The 26,079-nt window shown below is 40.8% G+C and overlaps 1 protein-coding gene across 4 annotated transcripts in view; it reads right to left on the minus strand.

Annotated features, from left to right (window-relative positions):
- The window catches only part of ARMH3 (armadillo like helical domain containing 3), a 129,910-nt gene that overhangs the window by 81,379 nt on the left and 22,452 nt on the right, over positions 1 to 26,079 (minus strand). For 3 of the 4 annotated variants that reach the window (XM_040605253.1, XM_040605256.1, XM_040605255.1), the window contains exons 14-20: positions 23,457 to 23,550; positions 18,637 to 18,738; positions 14,650 to 14,708; positions 13,203 to 13,268; positions 12,068 to 12,137; positions 10,471 to 10,531; positions 7,493 to 7,581 (exon numbers count right to left, since the gene is read on the minus strand). In XM_040605253.1, the coding sequence (XP_040461187.1) occupies positions 7,493 to 7,581; positions 10,471 to 10,531; positions 12,068 to 12,137; positions 13,203 to 13,268; positions 14,650 to 14,708; positions 18,637 to 18,738; positions 23,457 to 23,550 (541 nt within the window). The remainder of the gene's footprint in view (positions 1 to 7,492; positions 7,582 to 10,470; positions 10,532 to 12,067; positions 12,138 to 13,202; positions 13,269 to 14,649; positions 14,709 to 18,636; positions 18,739 to 23,456; positions 23,551 to 26,079) is intronic. The other variant, XM_040605254.1, reaches the window with a different exon arrangement.

Raw genomic sequence — 26,079 nt, forward strand, 5'->3', positions numbered from 1 at the left:
GGGAATTTAGAACATCCTGTTTTACAAGAAGACCACTGAGTTTCTGCATTTCTTACACCATCTTCTTTAGGAGATTTACACCAGTAGGTTTCACCAAGTGGCTGTGTGCTCTTACCATAAGTGGTTCTTTTATTTTTGGTTTGAAGGAGGTAACGAGGAAAGGTTTACATGAAATTGAAACACTAGTTGAGAATGGCAGTTCACAGGTCTTCTGCCTGTGAGCTTTGTAAGATGGAACTGGGGGTTTCTTTGGGGCAACATGGAGAAGCACAGAAGCACAAATTCAGTAAATCAATTAATATCAACCCACAACATACATCACAACTACAAAGTTTGTATTTTAGAAGTAAATTTCAACTTCAATCCTTTCCTAAACTCACTGAAATAGCTAAGAGAAGTAACAGTTGCACTCCTGTACCAAGTTTGTGCCAACGTGTCCAACTAAGCACCAGCATTCCTATGAGTAAAGAAAATGGGAGACTCCAAGGGTTGCCAACTCCCACTACCTATTACGTGGCACATAACTGTTACAGCTTTTAGTTTGTGTAAGAAACTACATTCTTTCCAATAGATTTTCAGAACTATTCTACCTCCTCTGAAGCTTCGCTAGAGTCAACAAGCACAGGCACTTGTGAACCTCTTGGGCTTCCTACTAAAACAGCTGGCCAATATTATCTATTTTCTTTCAATTTCAAAGATTAAGAACAGAGATAAAGCTTGCCGGTCATCTATCTACAAGTAAAGGTGAGGTAAGTTGCCATAGACAAGGACACTGCACAAAATGTAAGTTAATCACGATTTTAATACTTATTGAACTTATTTAATACTTGATGAACCACTTAGAAATAAACACTAATTCCAAATCTTCAACTTAATGACCCAGTTCTCTGGAATACTAAAGGACTTCGCTGTTTTTTTGCAATCCTAGAGCTAAGCACCTCTACCCACAGGATGCTAATACAAGACCTGTGAAGTCCTGCCCATGTCCTTCTTGGCACAGAAAAATAGTCATAAGCGTGGCTGAAAGAAGAAAACATGCTTTCCTCTTTCAAGCATACAATACATTAAGAAGCACTGGGAAAAAAAATGCACCCAGGATACACACCTAAGTTAGATGCTATTTCTCATTCCTTGGTTTCCCACACTGAAGAATGGTCCCCAGGAAGGCATTTAAATAAGAGAATAGGAAAAGGATATTTAGTTCCATCCTTGAGCATTAAAAATGCTGAACAGCTCCCTTTCCAGACCATGCAATGATTTCTAACCCAAAGTTTCTAACCGATAACACCTCTCCCAGCCTCCCTAACACTCTAACCCCAGACCTCATCCTATCTAGTCTCTCCTACACTCAGGGCTTCCTACTCCTCCTAAAACACTATCACTGCCGATTCACCTTAGGCTCTCCATCCTCCCAGGTCAAAAACCTCTCTGGTTCCAATGACCCACCCTCCCCATCAGCTCAGAGCTCCCATTTCTGTTGCAGCCGCTCAGCATCTCAGCTTTAACCAGCCTGGACACTGCTCCTGCTTCTTCCTCAGCTTCTGGTGCTCCCACTGAACTACCACTGGGAATTGCAGAGGGGAGGGAGCTCATCCTTTCTGCTTCCAGCCCCATTCCTCAGTGGGGTGGCCCTCACTTAAAAAAGCCACCATCACCTTGTACTTTAACAACTCATGAGATCCCAAATCTCCAGCATGGCACATGGCATATGGCTGGGAGCTCTCAGTCACATAGGGGTTCTTATGTGCAGCTTTGAAAAGTTGGGTCAGCCTCCCACTATCAAAAGGCACGGAGAAATGAGAAGGTAAGCACCAGGTAAAACCTGCATTAGGTAGAATATGTTGACCTACACAGGTGTTAAAACTCTAGCATTTGGTTCTATAGTTCTCTTTACAGTTTACAAGCATCACAGTGAAGTCAGAAAGCATTTCTGCTGGAAGGTATTTGAAAGGTCAAGTCTCACATAATGACTTATTTTTCCTTCCCAAAACAGTAAGTTCAAGCAGAACCTTTCAAAAAGAGACAAACAAACCTTTGTACCCACCCTAGATTTCATTTAATGAAAGCATTTTACGCTTAACACACAAGCTCCTGTTCCTTCTATCCTATCCCTACACATGACCTTTATTATTAGTTACCTTTGAAGATGCTGTGCTAAAGAGGCTGGTTTTATGCTTGCAACATCCTTCACAGCTTAAAGACCTTTCTTTCTTACTCTTACTCTTTTTTTAAAAATTACTTTCTTGCAATTCTTCATCACACAGAAATTACCACAGCAGCCTTATCTATGCCATCAGCTGCACAATGACTGCTTTCTCTGAACTCTTAAGACTTCAGACGCATGCAGAAGACAGTACTGGTGGATCCTGAACTTTGGTAGCATTTTTTAAAGCCACATAAGACATTCTTTGAGTTCTTAAGGTCAAATTTTTGGTCTTTAATTCTTTTCCCTAAAATCTTTAAGTCATTTGCTAAATGGCCAAGCAGCTATATAGTCTTTCAGAGTCTCATGGCATGTATGATCAGGCATTTTACCAGTGAATTAGACTTTCTGGTATGGTAGTATATGAATCGTGCCTCCACAAGGGCTGCAAGAACACAAGCTTCCCTTGCCATGTAGCTGCTGCAGAATGTGCCAGTGACAGAGGGATTAAGGGGAGATGCAACATCACCTGATTTCCAATCTGTTCGGCAACACAAATCAGAGGGCTGAAGCAGACCCGATCAACAGTTGGAGAACCAGAAATGCCGTAAGTAACAAATGCTATCAGTTATCAATATTTCATCCACAGAAATAACAGAGCAAAGTACAAGTGACTAAACAATACCACCTTAAATATACACTGTATAAGGGCATGTGTGTTATATATACTGAAACTGGGGGTGGTGGTGGTGGTGTGTCTCCCCCCCCAAAATATTACTGCATACTTTAAAATGTTCCACAAAGAAACCTTTCACCTCTTTAGTATTCACCAAAACAAGATTTTGAAAGCAGTATTATCCTGGTGCCTCAAATACAGAAACTGACAAAATCTAAGGAGTCTACAAAAAGGAAAACAGTATATTTTGTCCCGTGGCATTGTAAGAATCTGCTTTGATAAACCTAAAATTTAAAAAAATGGAGAAAAGTAACTTCTTGATAGTGCTACATATTTGAAGTACCTTCATTTTAACAGTGCATTCAGCATCTATCAAATTAACTAAGCTACAAGATAAGACACTGTAGCCCTTACGTTACAATAATTTGGAAACCAATCTTCAAAGCTTACTAATTGCAAAGCTCATTTTTAATCCTACTTTGCATTCAATTGCTCTAATAAATAGCTATTTCACCATTATTCATTATATTTAAGATTTTTTTATGATCTACTCTTGCTATTATAAGCCTATATGAAAATTGCTTTTCTGTTTCTTTAAACATGGATTTGCTTAAAGCAAACCATAGCAACTGCAAAGAAGTTACCTGCACCCCCTAAGCTCAGAGTGAATTGCTCAAGCATTACTAATTTTGAGGTGGGAGGAGTTGAAGAAATGAAGTATTTTTATATAAAAAGCTTAAATGACTCATGAAAACTCTTTTGGCATAGCTTATACGAGCTTGACAACAACATATATAGCACCTTCCATCACTCAAGTGCTGTACAAACTAGTTAAGAGTTTAATGATTAAAACCCAAGCCCCACCTTTATGACCAGCAAAACCAACCGCATTTTCACATGACAAGGAGCAGAACTCAAGATTCAACTGTGTTCATTGGGCATAACATGCCATTTCTGAGAGCAGGGAACTGGTTGTTACTGAGTAAAGTTTCCTTATCAGCTCTATAAAGTACCTTACATATGACATTCAATAAATCAGTGTTTAAAAAGTATAAGGTACCTGGCACAACAGTCCAGGAGATTCCCAGTTGGCTAAAATATCTGTAAGGGAACAGGCCAACTGATCATATCCCACTTAATTTCTGACCTTGGCCACACTTCCAAGCTAGTCACCAGTAATGGTATGCTGCCACAGCAGAGAGAGAAAAAAAAAAAAAAAAAAAAAAAAAGAGTATTTTCTTCAGTGCTCAAAGGCAAGGGCCATACACTAATCACAGATAATTGAACTGAAGCTAAAAATCTGATAAAAAGGTCTATTAAAGAGGAACCAAGATCAACACGCATCTGGATCTGAATGTCTGCCTCACCTATCAGTAACTGTGCTTGATAATCATTTTCATAGGCTAATGACGTTACAATTGCTTTTTGCTCTTCAGCATTCTTTTTAGGATATTCCAGAATTTAGCTCCACTAGTGAACTGGTATTTCTTTTTACACTACTTTAAGCTAGAGCCAGCTTAAATACGCTACTTTTGCCACCTACAGATCTTCCTTTCTGTCACTGCTGCTTTCAACTCTCCACTCCTACATCACTCTGTCAGCTAAATATTCTTGGTCATCTGGTCAGCACAGCTAGAGATTTATACTGTATTGAGTGCCATGGTCCTGGCCCACTGATTTAATATGAAAGAATTAATCTATAGGGAAGCTAAGGCTGGATCAGAACCAAAGACCCAGTAACAATATTGCTCTTCCTCAAGTTCAGATTTTGAAAAAGGAAGTCCAACAGAAGTACTATCATACATAAGCAATGTGCCACATAGTGGCGTATCCAAAGAACTATGAAGTACTACAGACTGCACAAGCAGCCTGATATGTGTCCTGAGAGATGCCAAACACCTGGCTCCACTGCTTCTCTCTGTAATCATTGCAACTTATAATCAAAAAAGAAAACACAGAAACTTTCTCCAAGTGCTGCTGGCCTTCCATACTGAAGACAAAGCACTCACAAAGGAAAAGCATCTATCAGTCAGATGACACACGAATTGCTTCCCTTAATTAGAGACTCACTAATAGTAGAATTAGCAAGTGAACAGAAGGCTCCATACATTGCTACTGCTTCCACCTACAACCTTTAACTCAGTTAACTCAGTTACTCTGCACCCTCTACCGACTACCTATCCCACAGTATTCCCTTTGTCTTCTCCCACTCAATTTTCTGCCTGAAACAAGCCTCCTCCTTTTACATGCCAGGTAAAATTCTCTCCCTTTCTTTCAATACTTCCTTCTATCAATTCCCTCCAGCTTCTTTGTTCCACTCAGCTCTATTGGGGGGCTTCCATTGCTATTATCCACACTGCACAACAGGAGCATTGCTTCCATCATCACACACACCTTGTCATTCAAGAAGACAAGTGTGGGCTTGAAGGCCTTCTATAAAGCACACCTGATGGGGCAATCTGAGATCTCAGACCTTACAGTGAATAGCTTCTCCCTTTTAGCTGTTCATCTAGCAGTGATAACTAATTCTTCGATCCAAAATAAAAGGCCAAAGGGGAATATGCTCACATAAAGGATAGAAATGAATTCAGAAGTCCCTGTGCTCTGGTATGGAATCATCTGTCAGATAGATCAAGACCAGAAAAACAGCCATTCTTTCACATCAAAGACAGCAGCGTTTGGGGTAATCAAAGAGCAGCCTTGACAGGGATAAGAGTTAATTATGAAATATATTTCAAGATAGGGCTGGCAATTAGCATTCAGTCTGCCACATATAGCACTCCAGAAGTACACATCTGGAGCAGCCAGGATGGGCCCTTTTACAGGGACACATTCCACTCAACCCAGGGCCTTCCAGCCTGCACAAATCACCTAGCAGCTACTGAAGAATCTCTGCCTCAACATCCTATAAAAAAGAATTTGAAGCATTCTTACTGTAATTTACTCCTGCATGAGAAGATGTCCCTAAACACACAGAAATCTATAGTAAGTGTGGAGCTCTTCAGCTACATCAGGAGTGCAGACATTCCAGGTCCTTCACAGAAACCTGACCAACCTGAGTGCTGTATGCTTACTTTCAAAGCATGTGCAGTACTTAATACTGTTGAGGCACTTTACATTTCTGAAGCACTATACAAACACCAGCTAATTAGAAACAGCTAACAAAAATATCCCAAGATAGCAAATCTTAGTGTGTAGCAAGGATTTTTATTTTTTTCCCCCTAAAACAGGGAAAGTTAAGGATTGAAATATGCCTAAGTGCATGCTCGCTGAACTGCAGAACAGTACCTTCAAGCAAAAGTCATTATACTTGAGGCTTCCATATTGCCAGTGTGTAGGAAAGACCCAGCTCAGCCTGGCCGGATAGGAATGGATCTGGTTCATGGCTAACTGCTGAGAAGACCACACACACGCTGTCAGGTGCAGTTTCTATTCACAATAGATATCCACATTGTACATGCTCCTCTCCTGAACTGACAACTACGCTGCAACCATGCCTCTAGGGGCTCCGTTCTGAAGAAAACAACTGAGAAGAAATCGCTAATCCCTTAATTAGGGGCACCCACTTCACCTTCGGCAGGAATAACTTAGAAAGTCTGAATGGGCCACATGTCACAAAAGGTAAAAATTTAATAACTGAAAGTGACTCAGGTTGTTGGTTCATTTCTCTGTACCTGCACTCAGCTGTGCAAAGCTACTGAAGGGAAGTACTCAGTGTTAATTGAGAACAGCTTCACAAACCACTCATCACCGCCTTTTTCTAAAGCCATCCTCTCTCAGTTTCTGATGGAAGCTGCATTACACCAGCCAAGTCACTGATCCTAGGTCTCAAGCACAGCTCCAGGAATACACAATCAGGGCCATGTTCACTCAAATTTTCATAAACCTCCTGTTTAATCCACAACAGCTAAAGGATTAACTGTACTTCCTAGCTAAGCTACTTCACTGCTTGCAAGGTAAGAACAGAAGCACACACCATATCCATAAATGAAGCCCGTTAGGTGTCATTATCCATTCCGCTACCCCCTTCCTCAGACCTCCCACACAATGACTGCATCATAAACAGTCCTACAAAGCTACGTCCACTAGATTATGAGCCAAACCCCATAACACTTATCTGTCTTAAGATACCAGTGGCGTGAACCAGACTATCTACCATCAATGCAAAGGTCAGAGTTAAAAGCCTCTTTTTCCTTCCACTGACATTTCTAGGTTGCTTTCTTCAGAAGGAGCTGCACACACCATTCAATGTGTAACAGTCTCTTGCAGTAAAAAAAAAAAAAAGTAAGGTTCACCTCCCTACCTCCCTCTACCCAAGAGCCTACCTCCTTTCTACTCACAAATATCTGAGAGGGGAACACTACTGCATAAAACATTACTCCATTTCTCCAATCAAGTGAAGAGGGACTCGGGTAATAGAACAGAAAAACAAAGACGTTTGGATACCATGGTGATCATGGCCAGACAAGGAAGTAAATTAGCTACCATTATGATAATGACCTGGCTTTCCAAAAGAGGTAATTTGCATGTAGCAACTAAGAAGCAAAATAAAAATGCTTTAACAGAATTGTTGCTTGCTGTTTAACCCTGCAGCAATAGAACAAGCAGTCACAGCCCCCAAACAGCCACCCACATTCTTTTCATATTTGACTGTCTCTGCAGCTGCAAAGTACCTGACCAGAGCTCCCTCCAGGTGTAATGAAGCCTCACTCTGCATTTCTTCTGGTAGCACAGCAGCTTGTGCACAATCTGAATGCACCGTCTGGAAAAGAAAGGGCAAAGAATTAATTACATTGCATTTCCCAGCAATTCTACATCGAACCTGGAAATTCTCTGAAATCAGCAGCAGGGAAATAAAACAAAGTTCAAAGCTTGTCAGACAGAGGATGGGGCTCATGGTTTTGGGCTCCTAAAGAGAAGCAACACCTGCAAGAAAGAATGAGATGAGGCAAGAGAAAGGGGCCTGCATGCCAGTTTAAGCTTAACGTAACTGGACCAACTACAAACGCAAGCTTGTTGTTTATATTTAATTAATACTTTCCATTCTTTGCTGCTGTTACCCGAGGGCCTCCATAAGCTCCACAAAAGGAGTTACTTAACTTGCAGGCTCCATATGTATGAGATACCATGCTCATATTTTATAAAATCTGAACACAGTGGAGCTTTTCAGTTTCTTTGGCCTAAATGATGAGGCCAAAGGAAATGACACAAGAATCAAACAAACTGCAAGATTTTTAGTTTGATTGAGGTAGGCAGCTTAATTATATTAAAAAAATAAAAAGATCTCTGTCAAATTTTCCAGTCTCCTTAAACAAATAATTTAAGTATGAGCTTCGGAATGATCAAGCAATACACCTACAAGTTCTGATATCCCTCAACATACAGCTAGTATACTTGTGAAGTTTCCAAATCCTGTAGGTCTCTACAGCACCTACTGTTCATAGAAACTCTTAGGTGCACAAACATTCTTCACAAACACCATCAGAACTAAAAAAATACAATAGAATGAGTAAATTCTCTAGCACTAGCTACCATTACGGACAAGACAGAAAACACATACAAATTTGAATTTGTCAGTCCAAGCTATTTTTAGCTATTGACATTTAGGACAAACAGAAGGAAGACTTCAAAAAGGAAAAATTCCTTTTCCCCTAAATCTTTGTTTCTCAAAAATACATTATTGCATCGATACCAACATCTCTCTGAAAAGACACTACACAAACATAGAGAAATCGAATTTAAAATAATTACATGGAAGTTATTCAAAATGGAGTGAAGACTTCAAGATAAAGCTTTAAAAAGCCAGAAGAAATAACATACAGAAGGTATACATTATTCTTTTCAGACCCTTAGATGATCCCAAAAATATCACGATAAGGTAAGGATTGAAACTAACTTAAGACGAATAAAGGTTAAACCATTTATAATAGCTGAGCATCACATTAAGTGCTGTATTTCAAATTGGATTCTCATAAATTCAACGAAGAAAAGGAAACAAACCAGCTAGGATACAGACAGCTGCCTTCAGATCAGGAACAGCAATCGTTCTAGGGAGAAACGTGCTGTTTCTGATGTTACTGGTACCAGACAATGCTCGATACCTTTCCACCTATATTTTTGCTTGGCTGTAAGACTAAAATTGGCCTGTGCAAAAAAACCCACCCCACAACTACTTGAAGGCACTGACCAGAAATAATGTGGCAATGGCCAAAACATTTCTTTGTAACTGCTATAGCTGTTAATGCAAAATACTCTGCTAAAAGATCTCAGCATTGAAACCTTGTGGGTGTATACAGCAGCACAGAGCTTTTGGGGTGAAATCAAGGCATGGAAGAAAAGGGATGAGGAGTGGTATACGAGTTCTAGTACTCCTGCCTAGACAGCCAGAGCACTAACTACCAGCCTACAGACTCCCAAACCACACTGATTTAGTTGTGAAGTCATTCACCCTAGTGGTGTGTCTGGTTTTGTGCTGAGGATTCATAATACACATAATGAACAAAAAACACCCTTGGTGAAAGCTACCTGGATTTCTCTTTTAAATATTAATATGCTCTCCCTTGAGCCGCTTCATATCGTCACCTTTTAAATGTACTGCAGAGAAGTATGACACTATTGTGCATTCAGAACACCCACTTTGTCTGCAATAACGATGTCTGCTATGGGATGGTTTCAGACAGGAGAGTAGTGAAAGGACTGCACAAACATGCCAAAATGAATGGATATAGATGTCCACTGATGGTTGCTATCATTATTTTTACTCTCATGGGGTTTTCAAACATGACCTTACTTCTGAGCCCAAGCATTTCACACCTTTCTTGTGAAATTCCAATGCAGTACACCCATCTACAACTAATTTTGTAATTGTCATTAAAAATACATTTCTCTCAAACTCGTAACTGAGCTGTACATCCCTTGCAAAGGCACTAAAGTTGCAGGGTTATTTGGGCAAAATCAGAACACGCTGAAAAGTTACCTTAAGGGAAAACAGCCTATGTATCTTTATCTCTTCTACAGAATATAGTGCTGTTCAGGCCTTGGGGAAATTCAGTACTGTACAAACAGTCAGAGCAAAGCCAATGATCTGCCTAAATCCTATTTCTGCCCTCCAGGCTAAAGCAGAACAAAGCATTCTAGGGGCCTCACAGGACACATGGAGTGCTCATGTGTAGCCCTATCCTCTTCTCTCTTTTTCCCCATTGCTAAGTTTTACCCCTTGCTGCTTAGCAGGCTATTTCAGGCTTAAGCCTCTCTCCCACTCTTCACATTGCCTTCCAGGCCTCACGTCAGTCATCCTTGGTTTTTTCAAAACAGTCTTTTCAGTTTCTAGACAGAGATTCATCTTCTGGGAAGTGGGGATTCTTGCAATGACTGTATTATGAAACTTCTTTCAGACTGAAAAGCTCTTTGTGTTTGATCAAGTAGATTAGGAAATTGGTCTGAAAGGTGGAAATTCATTTCACTTTCAATTTTCTGGCACACAGGGTATTTTTGAAGGTAGAAAAAGTTGCTGGAAGAGTTCATGAAAAGCCACCCTGCTCACCACCAGCCACAAAGTGTTATTTCAGCCAGAAGATTGCTCTATGACTAGAATTCCACCCAAATTAAAACTTCAAATGAAATCACAATGAGTCACCCCACAGACACTTACACATAGAGATCCATAGGAAATTCTTTCATCATGTGTGTTACAATGAATTCCACCATCAAATCTGACAGAAAAGAAAATGGTAAAGTAAGTATTGAGCTAGCTACAGTTAGCTTCTAGTAGACAACAATAAGGAAGTCAAACTACCCCACCTACCTACCTCTACCAGACAACAATCCTGCTTAGATGAGAAAACCTTTTGTTTGTTTGTTTGAAAGAACATTAGACATCCTCTGAAATTAAAAAAAAAAACACCAAACCCAAACTAAAAAACAACAAAAGACTACTGGAAACTGAGGGCACGTAATATAATTTGCTTTGAAGCACGGCCTCCCCATTTGATTTCCCCCACTATTAGTCAAATAAAGAATACACCATGAATTCTGATGCTCTTGTATTTCAAGCCTTGTCACTAATGGAAAATTCTATTGAGAAGCATATCTTAGAAAATCATTCTTGCCAGAAACAAAGCACAACCCAGATGTTTACTTAAAGAGAAGACATTGTAGAGAACACCTGTTTTTCCCTAAAATAAATTCTGAAGCAAGAAAAGCTAGTTTGATCTCAACATGGGCTAAGCTTCTGCTTAAGACTCATTCAGACAAGCAGGAGAAAAAAATAAAAGGTGACTCTCTCTAATATTTAAGGGCTCCCAGTGCGAGGATAAGAGGCAAAGAGTATAGGAATACAATTGAAAGAGATAAGTCACTAAAGAACTCCTATTAGGTTCAGCTAATAAATGCTAACTGAATGTGTGTGTGTTCTCTGCCCAACACCACTTCAACATAAAATGCTTAACTCATGCCAACGGTAACAAGTGTGAGATGTAACTTCCTAGGGCGCTAATAGCCCAGCAATATGACTCAATAGTGACTACGACGTCTAGGGAAAGAGTGCATGAAAGCTGGCAAGTCTAGAAAGATTATACATGCAGCTGTTGTGTCTTGGTTTCAACAATCACTTGTTTGAAAATGCTGCACTGAGACTGCTTCCGTATCATCAGGCTTAAGGTCATCCAGGGATCCAGGCTCTGTCCACTCCTGAACCCATTCATGCTTTTGGCCTCCACAGCAATGAATGTCACAATTTAATCAGCACTCCATAAAAAGCTTTAAATTGTGTCTCCATATCCACAGGCAAAACCAATCCTAGCTACTGACATTCCCACTGTTTTCTTCCTCAGAAAAGACTAAATGTCTAGCAAACATTTTCACAAACATGTCTTTTCCATATATTTGCCCTCATCATATCACCTACTAAGTACTTGTGACTGTTACCATGCTCACCTATACACTGAATTTATTAATCAACTGCCCTCCCTACTGTTACTAATTAAGGTTAAAAGGGCCAACAGGCTTCTGCAAAACTTACTATGAATTTATATAGGATTTCTTGCTACATAGCAGCAAATCTTGGATTTTGTTTCTCTGCGAGGCAGCCATGTATAGAGATGGCCAGTCTAGAAATATCTTTACTACATAACAGCCCTCCTTTTGAGTCCATCCACCACTACCCTTAATCCAGAAATCTCGTATTTCTATTGCAGAATGAAAGATGCTTTTGGGAACCATGAACACAGACATACTTTAAGGATACTCACCAAGCACTGCACACACCAGTGGGCGACAGGGCAGGTTCTTGTCTGCTGCTTTCTTCCTATGTCTCATTGGCTTCAAACACACAAAGATGAAAAGAAGTCAGCAGAAGCCTGAAGTGACATTCTGTGTTTTACTTTATTTTTCATGCAAATAGTACCATCAGCACAGGCTTCCCTTTGTCTTTTTCTCCAACTGCTGTCTCACCTATATTAATCCTAAAGGCTGTGGCTGAAGCAAAATTATGCCTGCTTTTTAGCATCCTGAATACCAGGGGTTTCTTTCTCTAGCTGTGTCACTGGAAGGCAATGTTATATCAGGAGTGGGGGAAGGAAAAAAAGAAGTGTGTGTGTGTGTATATATAAAAATCACACAGCAATTCCTCCCCCTTGGTTAACATACTGGTTTGCTTCTGACCCAGAAGTCTAATCTGCATTCTTAACAGCATGTGCAGTATTAAATGGCTTCAGTCTTTACTGTAACAGACCGAAAACGCTAATTGAATGGCAAGTTTTTTGTTAAGTGGGAATGACTAGCATCCTTGCAGTATGCTCACTATAAAGATGTTTGTTTCTGTCCTTGACTAGTGACACTTTAAAGTGCTGCTTCACTGTCAGATGAGGTAGAACTTGCCAATATCACAAACACAGGATAACCATTCCAGCTACTTGTAACTACAGAGCTTCACAAGGCAGATACCTATAGGAAAAAGCTCCAGAAAAAATACTTTCCTCCTTTAAGGTGAATCACCCCACCCAGGAAGCCAAATTAGAACATTTGTGTAACTCCAGCTGGCTATTAATATATCACATGAGGGCTAACGTTTGCTGAAGATTAAGGCAGAACGTTCTCTCTGCCACCGACTTCCTCAGAGACCTCATAATACACAGCTCCTCCCCAGCTACACAGGCCTCTGCATTCACTGACAGGGCAACCAGCTCTTTGTTCTTTACAAGAGTGAGACATTCCAAGAGCAATTTCAAAATCATTCCCCAGCTACTGCACTTCTCACAGTATTTCCACATGCCCTGGCAATCTAGCTTAGATGCCTGTGACACAGTTTTCAACATACAGGTTTTCAAATCCTCTGTATTCTCATCCCAATGAGAAAAAACAGACCATCTGGAGGAAAAGACTCACCATCCTGTGTAGGTTTACTCGAAAATTCATGTTATCATCATGGAGAAAAGCATTTGCATACTGATCCTATTGAAAAGGGCAAGAAAAGGGAGGAGAACATGAACAGCCAACCAAGTGCCCAATGCCTTCCACTTGCTCCTCACATCATATGTGTTTCATGTAAAACTCCCAACATACAGCTATAAGATTAGAAAGCTACCTTTCACCTCCTCTTTGTACCCATCCGTGTCTCCAGCCACACAAATCCTGATCCAAATTCCACTTAAAGACTGCACTACTGCTTGTTTTGTTAGCAATTTATTTTCCATTCTCCTCCCTTGCCCATGCAAACTCTGGACTGCATACACCATGGTGTCAAGGGTTTAACAAGCACTGTGTAACAAATGAGGTGGTTTTCCAGCACACAAGTTCCTGTGACCATGTGGACAAAGGTTTATATCTATAGATATAATATATAGATATATATAAGGCATTTTAATGGACCCACCATACCAGAAGTCACTGCAGTATTAGCAGGTAGGTTTATCAGCTGTCCCACCCCTCAGACAAAGCTCATTCCAAGACCAGCTCTAAATCAAAGTGATTCCTCCAGATAATACACAGCCAGGCTGGTAATAAATATACCTGCTCTTTAATACCAGAACCAAAACGTGCCCTTGCTACGTAGAAACAGAATATCTTATCTTGTATTATCTATGCATCCACCTGAAGAATTCAAGTGCCAAAACCATTTAATTATAAGTATTTGAAATGCACGTGATTAGCTTTCAGGCTGCACCCTGAAGAAACATTATTTCAGAATCCTTACGCTGGCTGTCAGCCTCACTGCTTTTTATTCTTTGTTAAGAATGGAAGGCCTTTACTTGCAAGCAAGCAAAAAGCAAATACCACACAAACTCAGTCACCATTCAGGGCATCAGTCAAGCCATTAGTACATAATTCACATGAGACGGGACCACAATCAGCCAGGACTGCTGCCATAGCTCTGATACTGCTTTCTCTCCCTACTACTAGATTTACTAGTTGTCTTACTTGTAGGTACCTATAATCACACAGCTTTCTTTCAGAGACTATTCTCCTTGGGCGGAAGGCATATGGCATTGCCCATGTTTACCATGAACAGCACAGAGATGAAAGCCATTAGCATATTACTTATCTAAAAGCCACATCACAAGGTCAATCAACAGCTAAGACAGAAAAGGCTTAGGTTCACTTTTCTCTCTTCATCCCTGGAAGCGGTCTAACCCAAATAAGGTGATCCAAGTTTCAAGTTAATTTTAAACAGTACTGCATCATGTTTATTAGCAAAACGTGAAGTGCCTGAGGTCCTCACTACTCAGTACCACTGCAGATCTTCAGCTTCTGCTCAACAGGAGGCAGGGGATGTGCATACAGATAGAGCCCTGTAACACACCATCTGCTCAACAGTTTCACACAAGAAACCTACCTCTGCTATGCATGTCAGGATAATCAGACACAGCTTGCCACTGTGTAGCCGGTGCTCATCTGCAAAGAAGAAAAAACAAGTCCTCCATGAGCCACACAAGCCGAGCAATGCTAAAGAGCGAGACAGCTGTCGCAGCAAGAGAAGAGCCTAGCCTCAGAGATTCTTCATACTCCTACTTCCTCCATGACAGCTAGTAGTCTAACTACTCCTATTAAGCACTCACCTTCCAGCCTGACCATTAAATCCCACCAATTTGTCACCAGTCTGCACCAACAGCAAAGTTTCTGATTTGAACCTCCAACAGCACTGTACCTATCAGTGGGGCTTCTGTCTCATTCAGTTTTACTCCCACAGATATCCTAAACACTGGGATTAGTCCCCATCTTTCTGTCACAGCAGAGATGCACTGTTACTTCTCTTAGACAAGATGGAAAGAAAAAGATCACCTTTGCTGTAGGTTATGAAACAAGCCGCAAAGCTTTGGCAGAGGTATAGCATGGTATAGCAGAATGACTCCTGAAGTTATGCCCGGAGTCCTGAGTTTTAACCCCAGTACTGAGAGACACGACCTACTTCGCTCTGTGCAAAACCACAAAAGAAGGAAGTCTGCAACGACTTAGCATTTTAAGCCAAAGGAGTTCCACCCTGATCATGCTGCTTGAATAACAAGTTTCAAAACTTTTGCCCTGAATGACCATTGGAGGGCTGAAAGACTCACAAATAGAGAATGACTAAGGCAGAAGAATGTAATTTTTATTTCCATTATTTAAAACTCTCCCCTCACAATTTTAATCTTGAAATACCAAAAAAACAAGATACAGCCATAGAGTAACTTAGGATGGAAGAAACCTCTGGTCCAATCCTTGCTCAAAGCAGGGCCAGCTAAGATCAGGTTGTTCAAGGTACTGTCTAATCAAGCCCATTTACAAATCTTTGTTCTGTGAACCAAACCACTCACACCACACACCCCCCAAAACCAACCAAACCAACCACAACAATATACCTATAACTAAATTCTGAGGAAGCTTAAAACTACACATTCCTGAGACCTCCAACAGCTTCTCTGAAGCATAAAACTACTAAACATGCCATCCCAGACATCTGCCTTAGCGTCAGACTTCAAGAGGGAAACTGAAAGTCAGACCACTTTCATATAAATCACATGATAGCATCTGCCAAGCTCCCTGAATTTTTGCAGGTCACTTTTACAAACAGTTTGCTCGTTGGTGTGATATGGTAATCTATAAAAATAGATAGAATGGGCTTAGCTAGCTGTTCTGTCTAGTTTGATGCTTCTGTTTTCTTTCTTATGCTGCTGAGGGACAGATATTTACTAACAAGTGTGCCCTGAAGTGTGCTGATTTCATCTTGCTGCAATAAGTAAGATGAAGAAGAATTTCAGAATGGGAGAGTTAAGTCTCTCCCGTGTCTCCTTACCTCAGCTAAAATGTTTAAGTGAAAAGTTTTCCACTCCAGCAAAGCAGAAAAAACAGCCTCAAAGAACTCAGATATGCTAGAGCCTTGTTATTTTTCTATTGTAAGGCCTCCCTGTATGTTTTTGTAGGTGCTGCTACCACTTCCCTCTATAAGAATCATGCTGTAAAGGCTCCTGTGTCACATCAAGTACTCTGCCTTCAGCCAATGTGTTGTGAATATCATGCCATTTTCAGCAGTTACGGGGCAGCTGTGCAGGCAGCTACCTGCACAGACACTGCGTACTTTCCACAGCATCCTTCACTGAAAGGAACAAAGCAGACTGCCTCCCCACTTCCTACAGGGAGGTATATCAGTACGAACTCTATTTTATGGATAGGAAAAAACGATGTAGAATTTTTCTTTCTCCCATGGCAGCTGCCTCTGACTGACACAAGACAGAAAATAAGAGGAGGATCTAGTAAATGCAATCTATTAAATTATGCCTTCCAGGCCAAGACCAAAACAACTGTCCAGTCCTGGATGAGGAATAAACCAGTCTCCCCTCTAACTGCTACCACCCGTCTCAAGACACATGGAATAAATTGTTCATTCTTCTCTTGTTGCTACATGGGTGCCACAGAATCATTGAATCATAGAATTGTTTAGGTTGGAAAACACCTTTAAGATCATGGAGTCCAACTGTTAGCCTAGCATTGCCAAACCCACCACTAAAACATGTCCCTAAGTGCCACATCTACATGTCTTTCAAACACCTTCAGGGATGGTGACTCAACTACTTCCCTGGGCAGCCTGTTCCATGCTTGGTCTTACATAAGAAAAAAAGTTAGGCAGGGCCCCATCTAGCATCAAAACATAAGGACAGGAATATAGCCACAAGAATTAATAAGCACTGGTTTGGAAGGTACACCTTTTTTCAATGATCAGTCAGTGAAGCTCATTGCTACCCTACTACCATGGCAGCAAGGAGATTAAATCTATCAGCTACACAGATTTCAAATGTTACACAAACTAGAACCAAAGTAAAAAAAGAAGCATCAACTCCTGTGGTATACCAGAATCATCTCATCTCTTGCTGGCTTGTTTAGTAAGGAATCCCCTCTATCAGATTTCACTCCATCTGAAACTAAACCAGTTTGGCAGTTCCTGAGGGTAAGAAGTGCAGAAGTTAGATTGAAAAACATAAAATTGTTCTATCAGAGACTTGAATCGGCAAGAGAGACCCTGAGACAAGCAAGTGAGAATGATTAGAGAGCTGGTAAGCCTTGCTCATGTGTGCAATCTGTAAAGAAGTGACTGAACAAAGGATTGACATGGTTTAGCTTAAAGACAAGAGGAAACATGAAAGCAGTCTTCAAAAACGCAAGGGCTGACACAAAAAAAGAAATAAACCATTCTCAATATCTATTTTGGAAAAAGATAACTAGTAATTAATTTAAATCACAGCAAAGAATTTAGGAATCACATGAAGCTTTCTCACAATAAGGGTAGCTAAAACACTGGAATGGATAGTCTAAAAATTATGCTCCACCATCAGAGTGTCTTCATAATTACACCTCTGAGAAAAGATACAAGTAAACCTGATTCTGCCTTGGTTTTGAGGGGTGTGCTAGATATTTTCATGAAGTTCCTTTCGGTCCTAGTTTCAATTACTCACTTCTTTCTCAACCAGCCTGCATACAGAACAGGACAGCCAGGTACAATTTTACTGCAAACTAGCAGGTGCAAGGAAACTCTCATGCCTGGCTTCTTATCCAGCGCCAAGCAATCATGAAGTTCAGTACTTGATGTATCATAGCTCTGCAGCTATCTTCCTATTTTTGTTCAGTTGTTACATCTAACTTATCAGCAGAAGTCAGTAATAGGCTGAAATGTGATACAAAGATTACTTGTTAACGTTCACACTGTGGTCCTGCCCATAGAGCCACTGGGCAAAACAGCACTCTTGGGTATCTTGAGCAGGAGATGAAACAATACTTCAACTCCAGCAAGCTGAAATTAACCCTCACAAAACTATCAGGAGAATCAAAAAGCACAATATGGAAATATATCTTCTCAAGCAAATTACTGCCAGTGCAGCGTAAGTTACTGCTGTCCTCTTTATAATTAAAGAGCTGCCTATTAAACCAGCAAGTACCAAAGGACAAAGGAAATATTTCCTCCTAAGGCTGAGCTTTGCCTCCTGTGTCAGCTTCTAAATGTTCTTAAAAAAAAAAGTTCTCTGTAAATGACTGCCCCTCTCTGACAGAGAGTTGGGAATCAGATATGTTCACACCTCCTGCACAGGGACAGGCTTGGTTTATTAGAGGTTATTATTATTACATTCTTTCCATATTTGACTTATCTCCTGCAGCATTAGGTCTCTCCTAGTCTTATAACTCTTATCTTGCAATAAGAAATAATTTCGTTTTCTCAAAAGGTGGAATCTTCAGTCCTCTAAAGGGACTCCACTTAACTGTTATTTCTGGAGTCACTAGACATACTCTTACATCCTCCTGACTTCAAGAAGCACTGCTTGCTGCATCCACAGCTGCATCAACAGAATTTATTTACCTTTTGTGTCCTGCATCACAATCGAGCTGTACTTCAAGAAGGTTATCAGCAAGTTGCTAGTTTGCACATCAGCATCCAAAGGCAGCTCTGCAGAGCTTATAACTGGAACAAAGCAGATAAGACACTGTTTACCCTCCACAAATACAAGAGATAACTATACAGAGAGCCAAGTCACAGGCTCACCGATCTGGGATTGGACCAGCTATTTGCAGGGTCACCCGACTCCTCCTCATCCATGACCACCCAGCAAAGATTTTGTTTTGAAGACTGGTACTACTCCCTCAGAGACCATTTCTCCTGCTCTAAGTACAGGCTGTGGTACCTGGTGAAGTGATACTCTTTTCTGTCCTGCCCCCCACCCCCCTCTCCTGGGGAGATCAGCCTGCTGGTTTAGCATTCATGAACATTCCCAACCTAGGAAGCTCAAGATACTCACACTAAAATCCAACTAATTCTTACAATCAATACACCTGACATTCACACCATTTTCAGTTTGGAAAGAAACACACCCAGCAAAAGCCCTTCTCAGTTTCATCAATTTTGGCATTTCAGTTCCAAAAGGTCCACATCAATTCCACTCTTCCCTCCCAACAACAGCCTCTCTTGCAGAAGCAACACACAAGACGAGGGAGAAAGAGCAGCTTTATAAACATCAAGAAGCAGAAGCAATCTTAGCTTGTACTGGAGAAATCAAAACGCAGCGGGGAGCAGAAATGTACTCTCCATACCTGCAGCAAAACAGGAGTTCATTGCCGTTTCTCCAGAATAACTGGTTACCACCAGCTGTACTTTTGACACCTTAACACTGGACATAATCTGTCCTAGACTTTACAAGAAGCTATCTCAATTACTCAGCTAACTGCACAAGGTGCCTCCTGTTCACTTGACGTGCACCATGTGAAGCACTGAGTGTATGAACTGTCAAACCTCTACCATGTGACCGAGCCACATTTTTACTGAGGACAGAGCCCGAGCTGTCCACAAGGGCCATTCTCAGCCTTCCCATTCAGAAAGGCTTTACAAGAAATACTGAAGAGGACGGAAAGATAAGTGGGAAAAATGCAGTATGCATTCACCTGTAGATCCTGCCAGGTAACCCTGACATTAAATAATATAAATTATCTCAGACAAAACAAAATAAAACAAAGAACCAACCAAAAACTGATGGAGCTAGTCTAGGACGACTTCAGTAAAGCACTTAACACAGTTCTTTATGACAAATCAAGAGTGAAGCAGATAGGTGGGAACCAATACAGAAATTTAAAGTACATCAAGGATTTGGCGAAGGAGAAACAATTGGAAAAATTATTAGTCTAGGAAGAAGTTACTACTTGAATTCCTTAGGTGACAATTTAGGGAATTTAGGAATTTTAGTCATCTTTTTTGTGAGTGACCTAGGCACAGGAAACAGTTGTGTGCTAATGAATCTGCTAATGGCAGAAAGCTGGGATATGTAAACACAGAGGAATATCAGACTGCACAGAAAGAACAGGATAAAACCAAGAATCAGATAAGCTACCAACACAAAGCACTGAAAAGTGTGGTCCTACAACATATCTAGAAATGCACAGATACACTTTCAGCAGAGACAGGTACACAGTAATGCCCTGCACAAGGTGCTGGTGGGACCTTGTCTCGAGCACTGTGCATTATTACGCTGATCCCATGTTCAAAGAGGGTAAACTCATACTTGAACAAGTTTAGAGAAAGGCTAGTAGGTTGATCAGAGGAACAGAATGTCCTTCTTATGAGATAGCAAAACACACAGGTGTGTAACCCAATGTATGAAAATGTATGAAAGAGCTACCTGTGTTCCAAAGTAAAGGTTAAGATCATGAGAAATGGGTATAAACTGACCAGGAATGCAAACTGGAAAGCTGAAGATTTGTAACCAAAGAACAAGATGCTGAAACTGCCTCCCAACAGGAATTATTGGGAAACAAATTTAACAAATTAAGTCAGAGTCTGATAAATCTAAAGGATTCTATGATGACATGCCTGCAAGCACAAGGCACTAGATTCCAGGAGTCAATGGGATCTTTTCCAGCTCTACGTGCCTGTTCTGACGTGACAATAACACCACTGTTCTGGCTGCCTAGGAGCTCAAACTCACAGGTTTTCATGTGCAGGAGGTCATAGGTGGCTTGAATTATGACTGCCAGAAGGTACCCTCTCTTCTCAAGCTGTAAAGATAGGCTAAGATAGGGCTCCCTTTGGACTGGAAACGGATCTGCAGACCACTAGGACAAACACCTTAAGAACTGTATTATCGCTTTTCCATGTATCCTCAGGAATGCTCAACACTTTTCTCAGTCTTGCAGAAAGAAAAAGATATTTATGATGAGATCGGATCTTGCAAGAAGTGAGGAATTCCTCACATCTGATTTTTGGATGGCTAGGTTTATGGGGTTTGGGGCTCTGAGGGGAAGCAATCTGATCCTGCATGCAGCTGTATTTTGGTTCAGAGAAAAGTCTGCTTTAATAAACAATGCCTTTCATAATCCAAGCCTTACCTATCATAACCCTGTAATGAGGCAAGTAACGCTTACTTACCCCTGGAACTGGGGCAAGCACAGGCACAGAAGGATGAAGGAGACAAACCAACAGGAAGACACAGGATTCTTTAAACTGAGCACTGAGAGGCCCAGAGCACAGCAGAGGTTCTCACGGAGCTCAGGATTATACAATCACCTTGAATATAAAATTGTAGCCCTTGGAAACAACAGGCCAAATAGATCAATGTAACCTCGCTGTTCGAATCACATCAAAGAAATCATAATGGGGCTTTTAGCTTCTAAAGGCTGCACATCCCCAAGTGTGAGCTGTTTTAGTCCATTCAATCTTGAAGCTCTGGGGCTCCTGACACATTGTTAACATGCCCAGTCTGTTGGCAAAGTCTATGCAATGACACTGCAAGCTATTTCACCCCCAATATTATGAATAGCTCAAAGACTTCGCTAAAAGTCTGAAAAATGTATTTATATCCCCAGTGGGTCCTTCTGGAGCTGTTACAATGAATGCAGTGAATGAATATTTAACAACAGTAAGCAAACTGACATTTAGATAACTATGGTGACAGGCACGCTTGATTTGCATATTATGGATCAACAGTTTCTAGCAAAAGTCTAATTTAAAAAAAAAAATCACTGTAAAGTACACATCACTGCTTATCCTGGTTCATGTTACAGATCCCGATTTTTTAACAGACATTTTAAACTTTAAAAAGATGTTAATTCACACTACAGGTTAACAGCCAGAGAAACTTCAAACCAGAATATGAACCCATTTTTAATCCCAGTCAGCATTAAAAAAAAAAAGTGCCTGAAACCCTAGATGGATTTCTACATGTTGCTGTAACTTGAAAACAGCTCAACTACACTGTTTTTTTTTAATGCAGGAAAAAGAAAGCAATCTTTTCATTCCAAAGTGAAAATGCCTCTTGCTAACTTTCAGTCATAGGCAAATTTTACAGCCAAGTTGCAAGACCTTAGAAAATGAGGAAAATTCTGACATACCTTTAAAATAACAGCAATACTAAAGCACCACCAACTAAACCAAGCCATGGTCCTCCAAAAAAAAAAAATTATCACTGAGAGTAAGGATCAGCAAGGTGACAGCAAATAGAAATAAAGGATGTTTCCCCGATATAATTGCTGCACATTAAGATCAGCTCCTCTTCTTAAAATTAGTAACCTTACAAGCAGCCAGAAGTCTCAAGCTTTACAAGATCACTGCCTCTGCTGAAAGCAGGATGGAGTTTTTGTTTTGCTTTTGTTTTTTTGGTAAATTAATACAAGAGAGTGTAAGCAAGCTGTAGATGTAGGTAAGCATAAATTCTGTCAGTTGTGTAATATGGTGTGTGGGTGGATACATTTGCAACAAACACACTGAACAGAAGCCCACAAAATGCCCATCCCTCTACATTTTATGTTATATGCACAGGGAGACTTGAGACATAGGGGGCTTTTTAACTGAAGCTTCTGATATCCATGGTAACCAGATAGAATTCATCCGCACGAAGGATCATCCTTAACTAGGATATCAAATGACCTGAATAGCTGATATAACTGAGTAACCCAGGCTGCTTTTCCCCAAAAACATTTCCAAACTGTGCTCTATTCAAAATGACGCTGTTCCTTCATTAAGCACTTCCTTCAGATCTAGAGGATGCCATAAAAATACACAACAGCCATTTGATTTCTTCTCTTAAACTAAGCTATATCTATCCATACCTTAAATGAAAAGGGTTTTATTTTAGGTGATTTCAAAGCATATTTACATGGACCCGTAATTTAGAAGATCTATCTCAGGGCAAGCAGTCATTTTACAAAGCCTATCAGAGAAAAGGCAACAAGAGGGAGGAAATACTTCCACACCCAGAATGGATTCCAATCCCAATTAATTCAAAGCTAGGGACAAGTGCATTAATGACAAGCAGGAATCCACTGCGATTCTCTGTTGATCTGTTTCGATGACAAAAAATCCTGTGCAAAGAACTTGACACTAGAAATATTCTTAAGTAAAAGCCTGCATGGAATAACTAACGGGCTGGGTATATCTTCATGCAGATACTGGGACAGTACTGTTTTCAGAAGGAACATCAGCATAATTTCACCGAGCAACATACAAGGCAAAACATAAATAAATTCAAGGCAACAGAATCTTGCTCATGTTCAGTAAGGCAAGTCGCTCCAGGAAGAGACCACCAGGTTACATCTGCTCCAGACAGACTTCATTAGTTGCCATCTTGAGAAAATGCTTTGCTAGTTATTTTACAGTTTTTAATTGCTTTTCCACCAGGAGGTCATTACATTTCTTACCATCTGAAGAAGGTGGGGTGGTTCCAAGTGGAGTGACAGGTGTCGTTGGAATTGGACTTGTGGGTGTTGTCATCAGCCCCATTTCGGGATGGCTCTAAGGAAAACAAAAATGCCCAGACACACACAGGTCAACAACACCTTCCCTAGGCACCAGCCATACAGATCGCTACTTGTACTGTTCTATGCTCTTGCACAATAGACATGACTAATGAAGTCTCAAGAAACTTCAAACCCTCCTCCAAAAAGCAAAGCTATGCTTCCTGACCTTGGGTGTCTAACAGTTAAAACGTACATCAATTTCTTTACTCCACAAAGCATAAAAACACATCACAAACTGGTGGTTGTCCCCAGCAGACAGGTAACATGCCCTTCCCCAGTGCAGAATGGAAAAAGGCATGCAGAAGACCACACTGTTCACAGCTTTCAATTCCCCCCAAAACAACCCACAGGTGGGCATTTGAAGTCTTCCTCCAAGATCCTTTTATTTCTCTTTCTAAAAGCAAATTCTCCTCACTCCTGCCCTCCACCTGTCCATATTCAAAGATGATGGCAATTTATTACTTCCCTGCCTCACTATAAAACCCAGGCACTGCAGGAAAGAGTACATAACATAAATAACACTATCATTATCGATCTTCTCAGCTTCCATCAGTCGGTTACTCTGCCCATTTCATCTTTGCTAATAGTTGCCTGCCTAATTACTGCTTTGACTCCACTCTTTGTAAGCTTCCGGATCTATCCACACTGATGAGACTGTAGGCAATCTGCCTTGCTATTTTAAGTCTGGCTGCCAAGCAAAGTGTCCATTTCATAGGGCAAATTTTACATAAACTATTCATCCGCCTTAATATATCATCACAATTTCAAAATAAAAGAAAGGGATACAGAACTGCTGATTTGACATTATTTCTGTAGATTTTTTTCACAAGTGGATATCCTTCACGTTGTCTTTGATTCTCATTTAATGAGCAACTATAAATACATGTATTTTATGGGAAGCAGAGACACACATAACTACAAATCAAAGACAATTTTAAGTCATTACAGGTATTGACTTAAACTTTAAAATACAATTTTCCATTGAAAATCTTACATAAAACAGGTTTGCTTCTGTAGATTTTGCCATGTTTACCTTTCTTTTCCCCAAACACTAACCATCAGCTGAGAGATAATAGTGCCACCTAGCAGCACAAACCGAGGACCCACAAGCTAGTAAGTATACCAAAACCTTAACACTTCAGGCCCCTGCTCTTCCTGTGTGCCCACAGAGCAGCAGGCAGTCATTCATGCAGTCCCTAGCAATGGACACCAACTTAAACAAGAGCATTCATCGGCTTTTTAAGAGGGTTTTTTTCCAAAGGGCAGCATGAGCTACCTTGCCCTCTCTTAAATGAAGGATTACAGACAATCCACCCAAGAATATCAGACCTTTATTTCAATGAAACCCACCAATCACTGATAACTGAAGCAGCCACTTTCACAAATAACTAGTTTATCCTTTTATTTTTATTTTAAGAACTTTTACTCCAGCTGCTCTTTTCCCTGCCACAGGCCTGTCCTTCCCTCTGTGATATCTTGACCACGGAAAGGCCTGAGTTGGTATTACACAGAACTGAAAGAGCAGAAATCTCTCACAAGTGGTAGGAATGAATAACCTGGGAAAAGAAAGGCAGTGAACCTCAGCAAATTAACAACTCATGGAACAGAAGCTTCCTTCAGAGGCAGCAGATTTGCCTATCAGACCTCCTCCATCACCACTACTGTCACCAGCTGCCAAAGGTCTCCTCCATCATGCCAAGTGTCTAACCTGTGACGACGGATGGCTGCACTGTGAGGATGTAAAATAACTGGGGAAAGGTGTCAACTGTTTTGTTGATGTCATTTTTCTCACAGATTACCAGCAATACATACAAACCAAAATTAAGAGCCTAAACCTGATGGGTTTTCCTAAACACATCAGGCTATCCCTCCAGCCAGCCACAGCACAATCACCAGACCGACAGACTCCTCTGTCTCCAGCAATAACCACCTTTGCAAACTCACAGTGTTTAGAAAAGCATCCAGAGGTTTGCGATCAGAGGTATGGAGCAGCCCACTGCTTCTCAGAATGCTGCCATAGCTGTTTCTTCACCATAAACAGCATAAGGTTAAGTGCTATGCTCTGGTGAGTCTCCCAGGCAAAAGGGGTTGGGGTCACCAAGGAAGTTTGAACACAAAAAAGTATTTGAAATAACAGTTGTCATGTATTGATTAGGCCCTAGGCAAAAGATACACCAATAGAGAACAACATGCAGTCTGTGCACACCCAGACAGGACAATTCATCCAACTTTGGGGCCAGATCAGCCTCTTTCCCTCTACCCTAACTTAACAAGAACATGAATAGCTCTGACAGCTATAGCAATCTTACGCTACCAGTTCACTCACTCCCATCCTCCCCCTAAAGGCAGTATCAATAGGGCACAGAAGGCACTCCATGCGGCCCTTCCCATTCCAGGGGAAAGACGGCTCATTCCAACATGAGCTGTGCCCTCAAAACTTTACTCATTTTCTGGCAAGGCACAAAGCATTTCCTGAAATAAATCCAGGCCCTGGTCTGTTTCTGATCTTTCATGCTCATCTACA

This window comes from Falco naumanni, chromosome 9 (genome assembly GCF_017639655.2).
Source record: "Falco naumanni isolate bFalNau1 chromosome 9, bFalNau1.pat, whole genome shotgun sequence".
In the NCBI taxonomy this organism is placed as follows: domain Eukaryota; kingdom Metazoa; phylum Chordata; class Aves; order Falconiformes; family Falconidae; genus Falco; species Falco naumanni.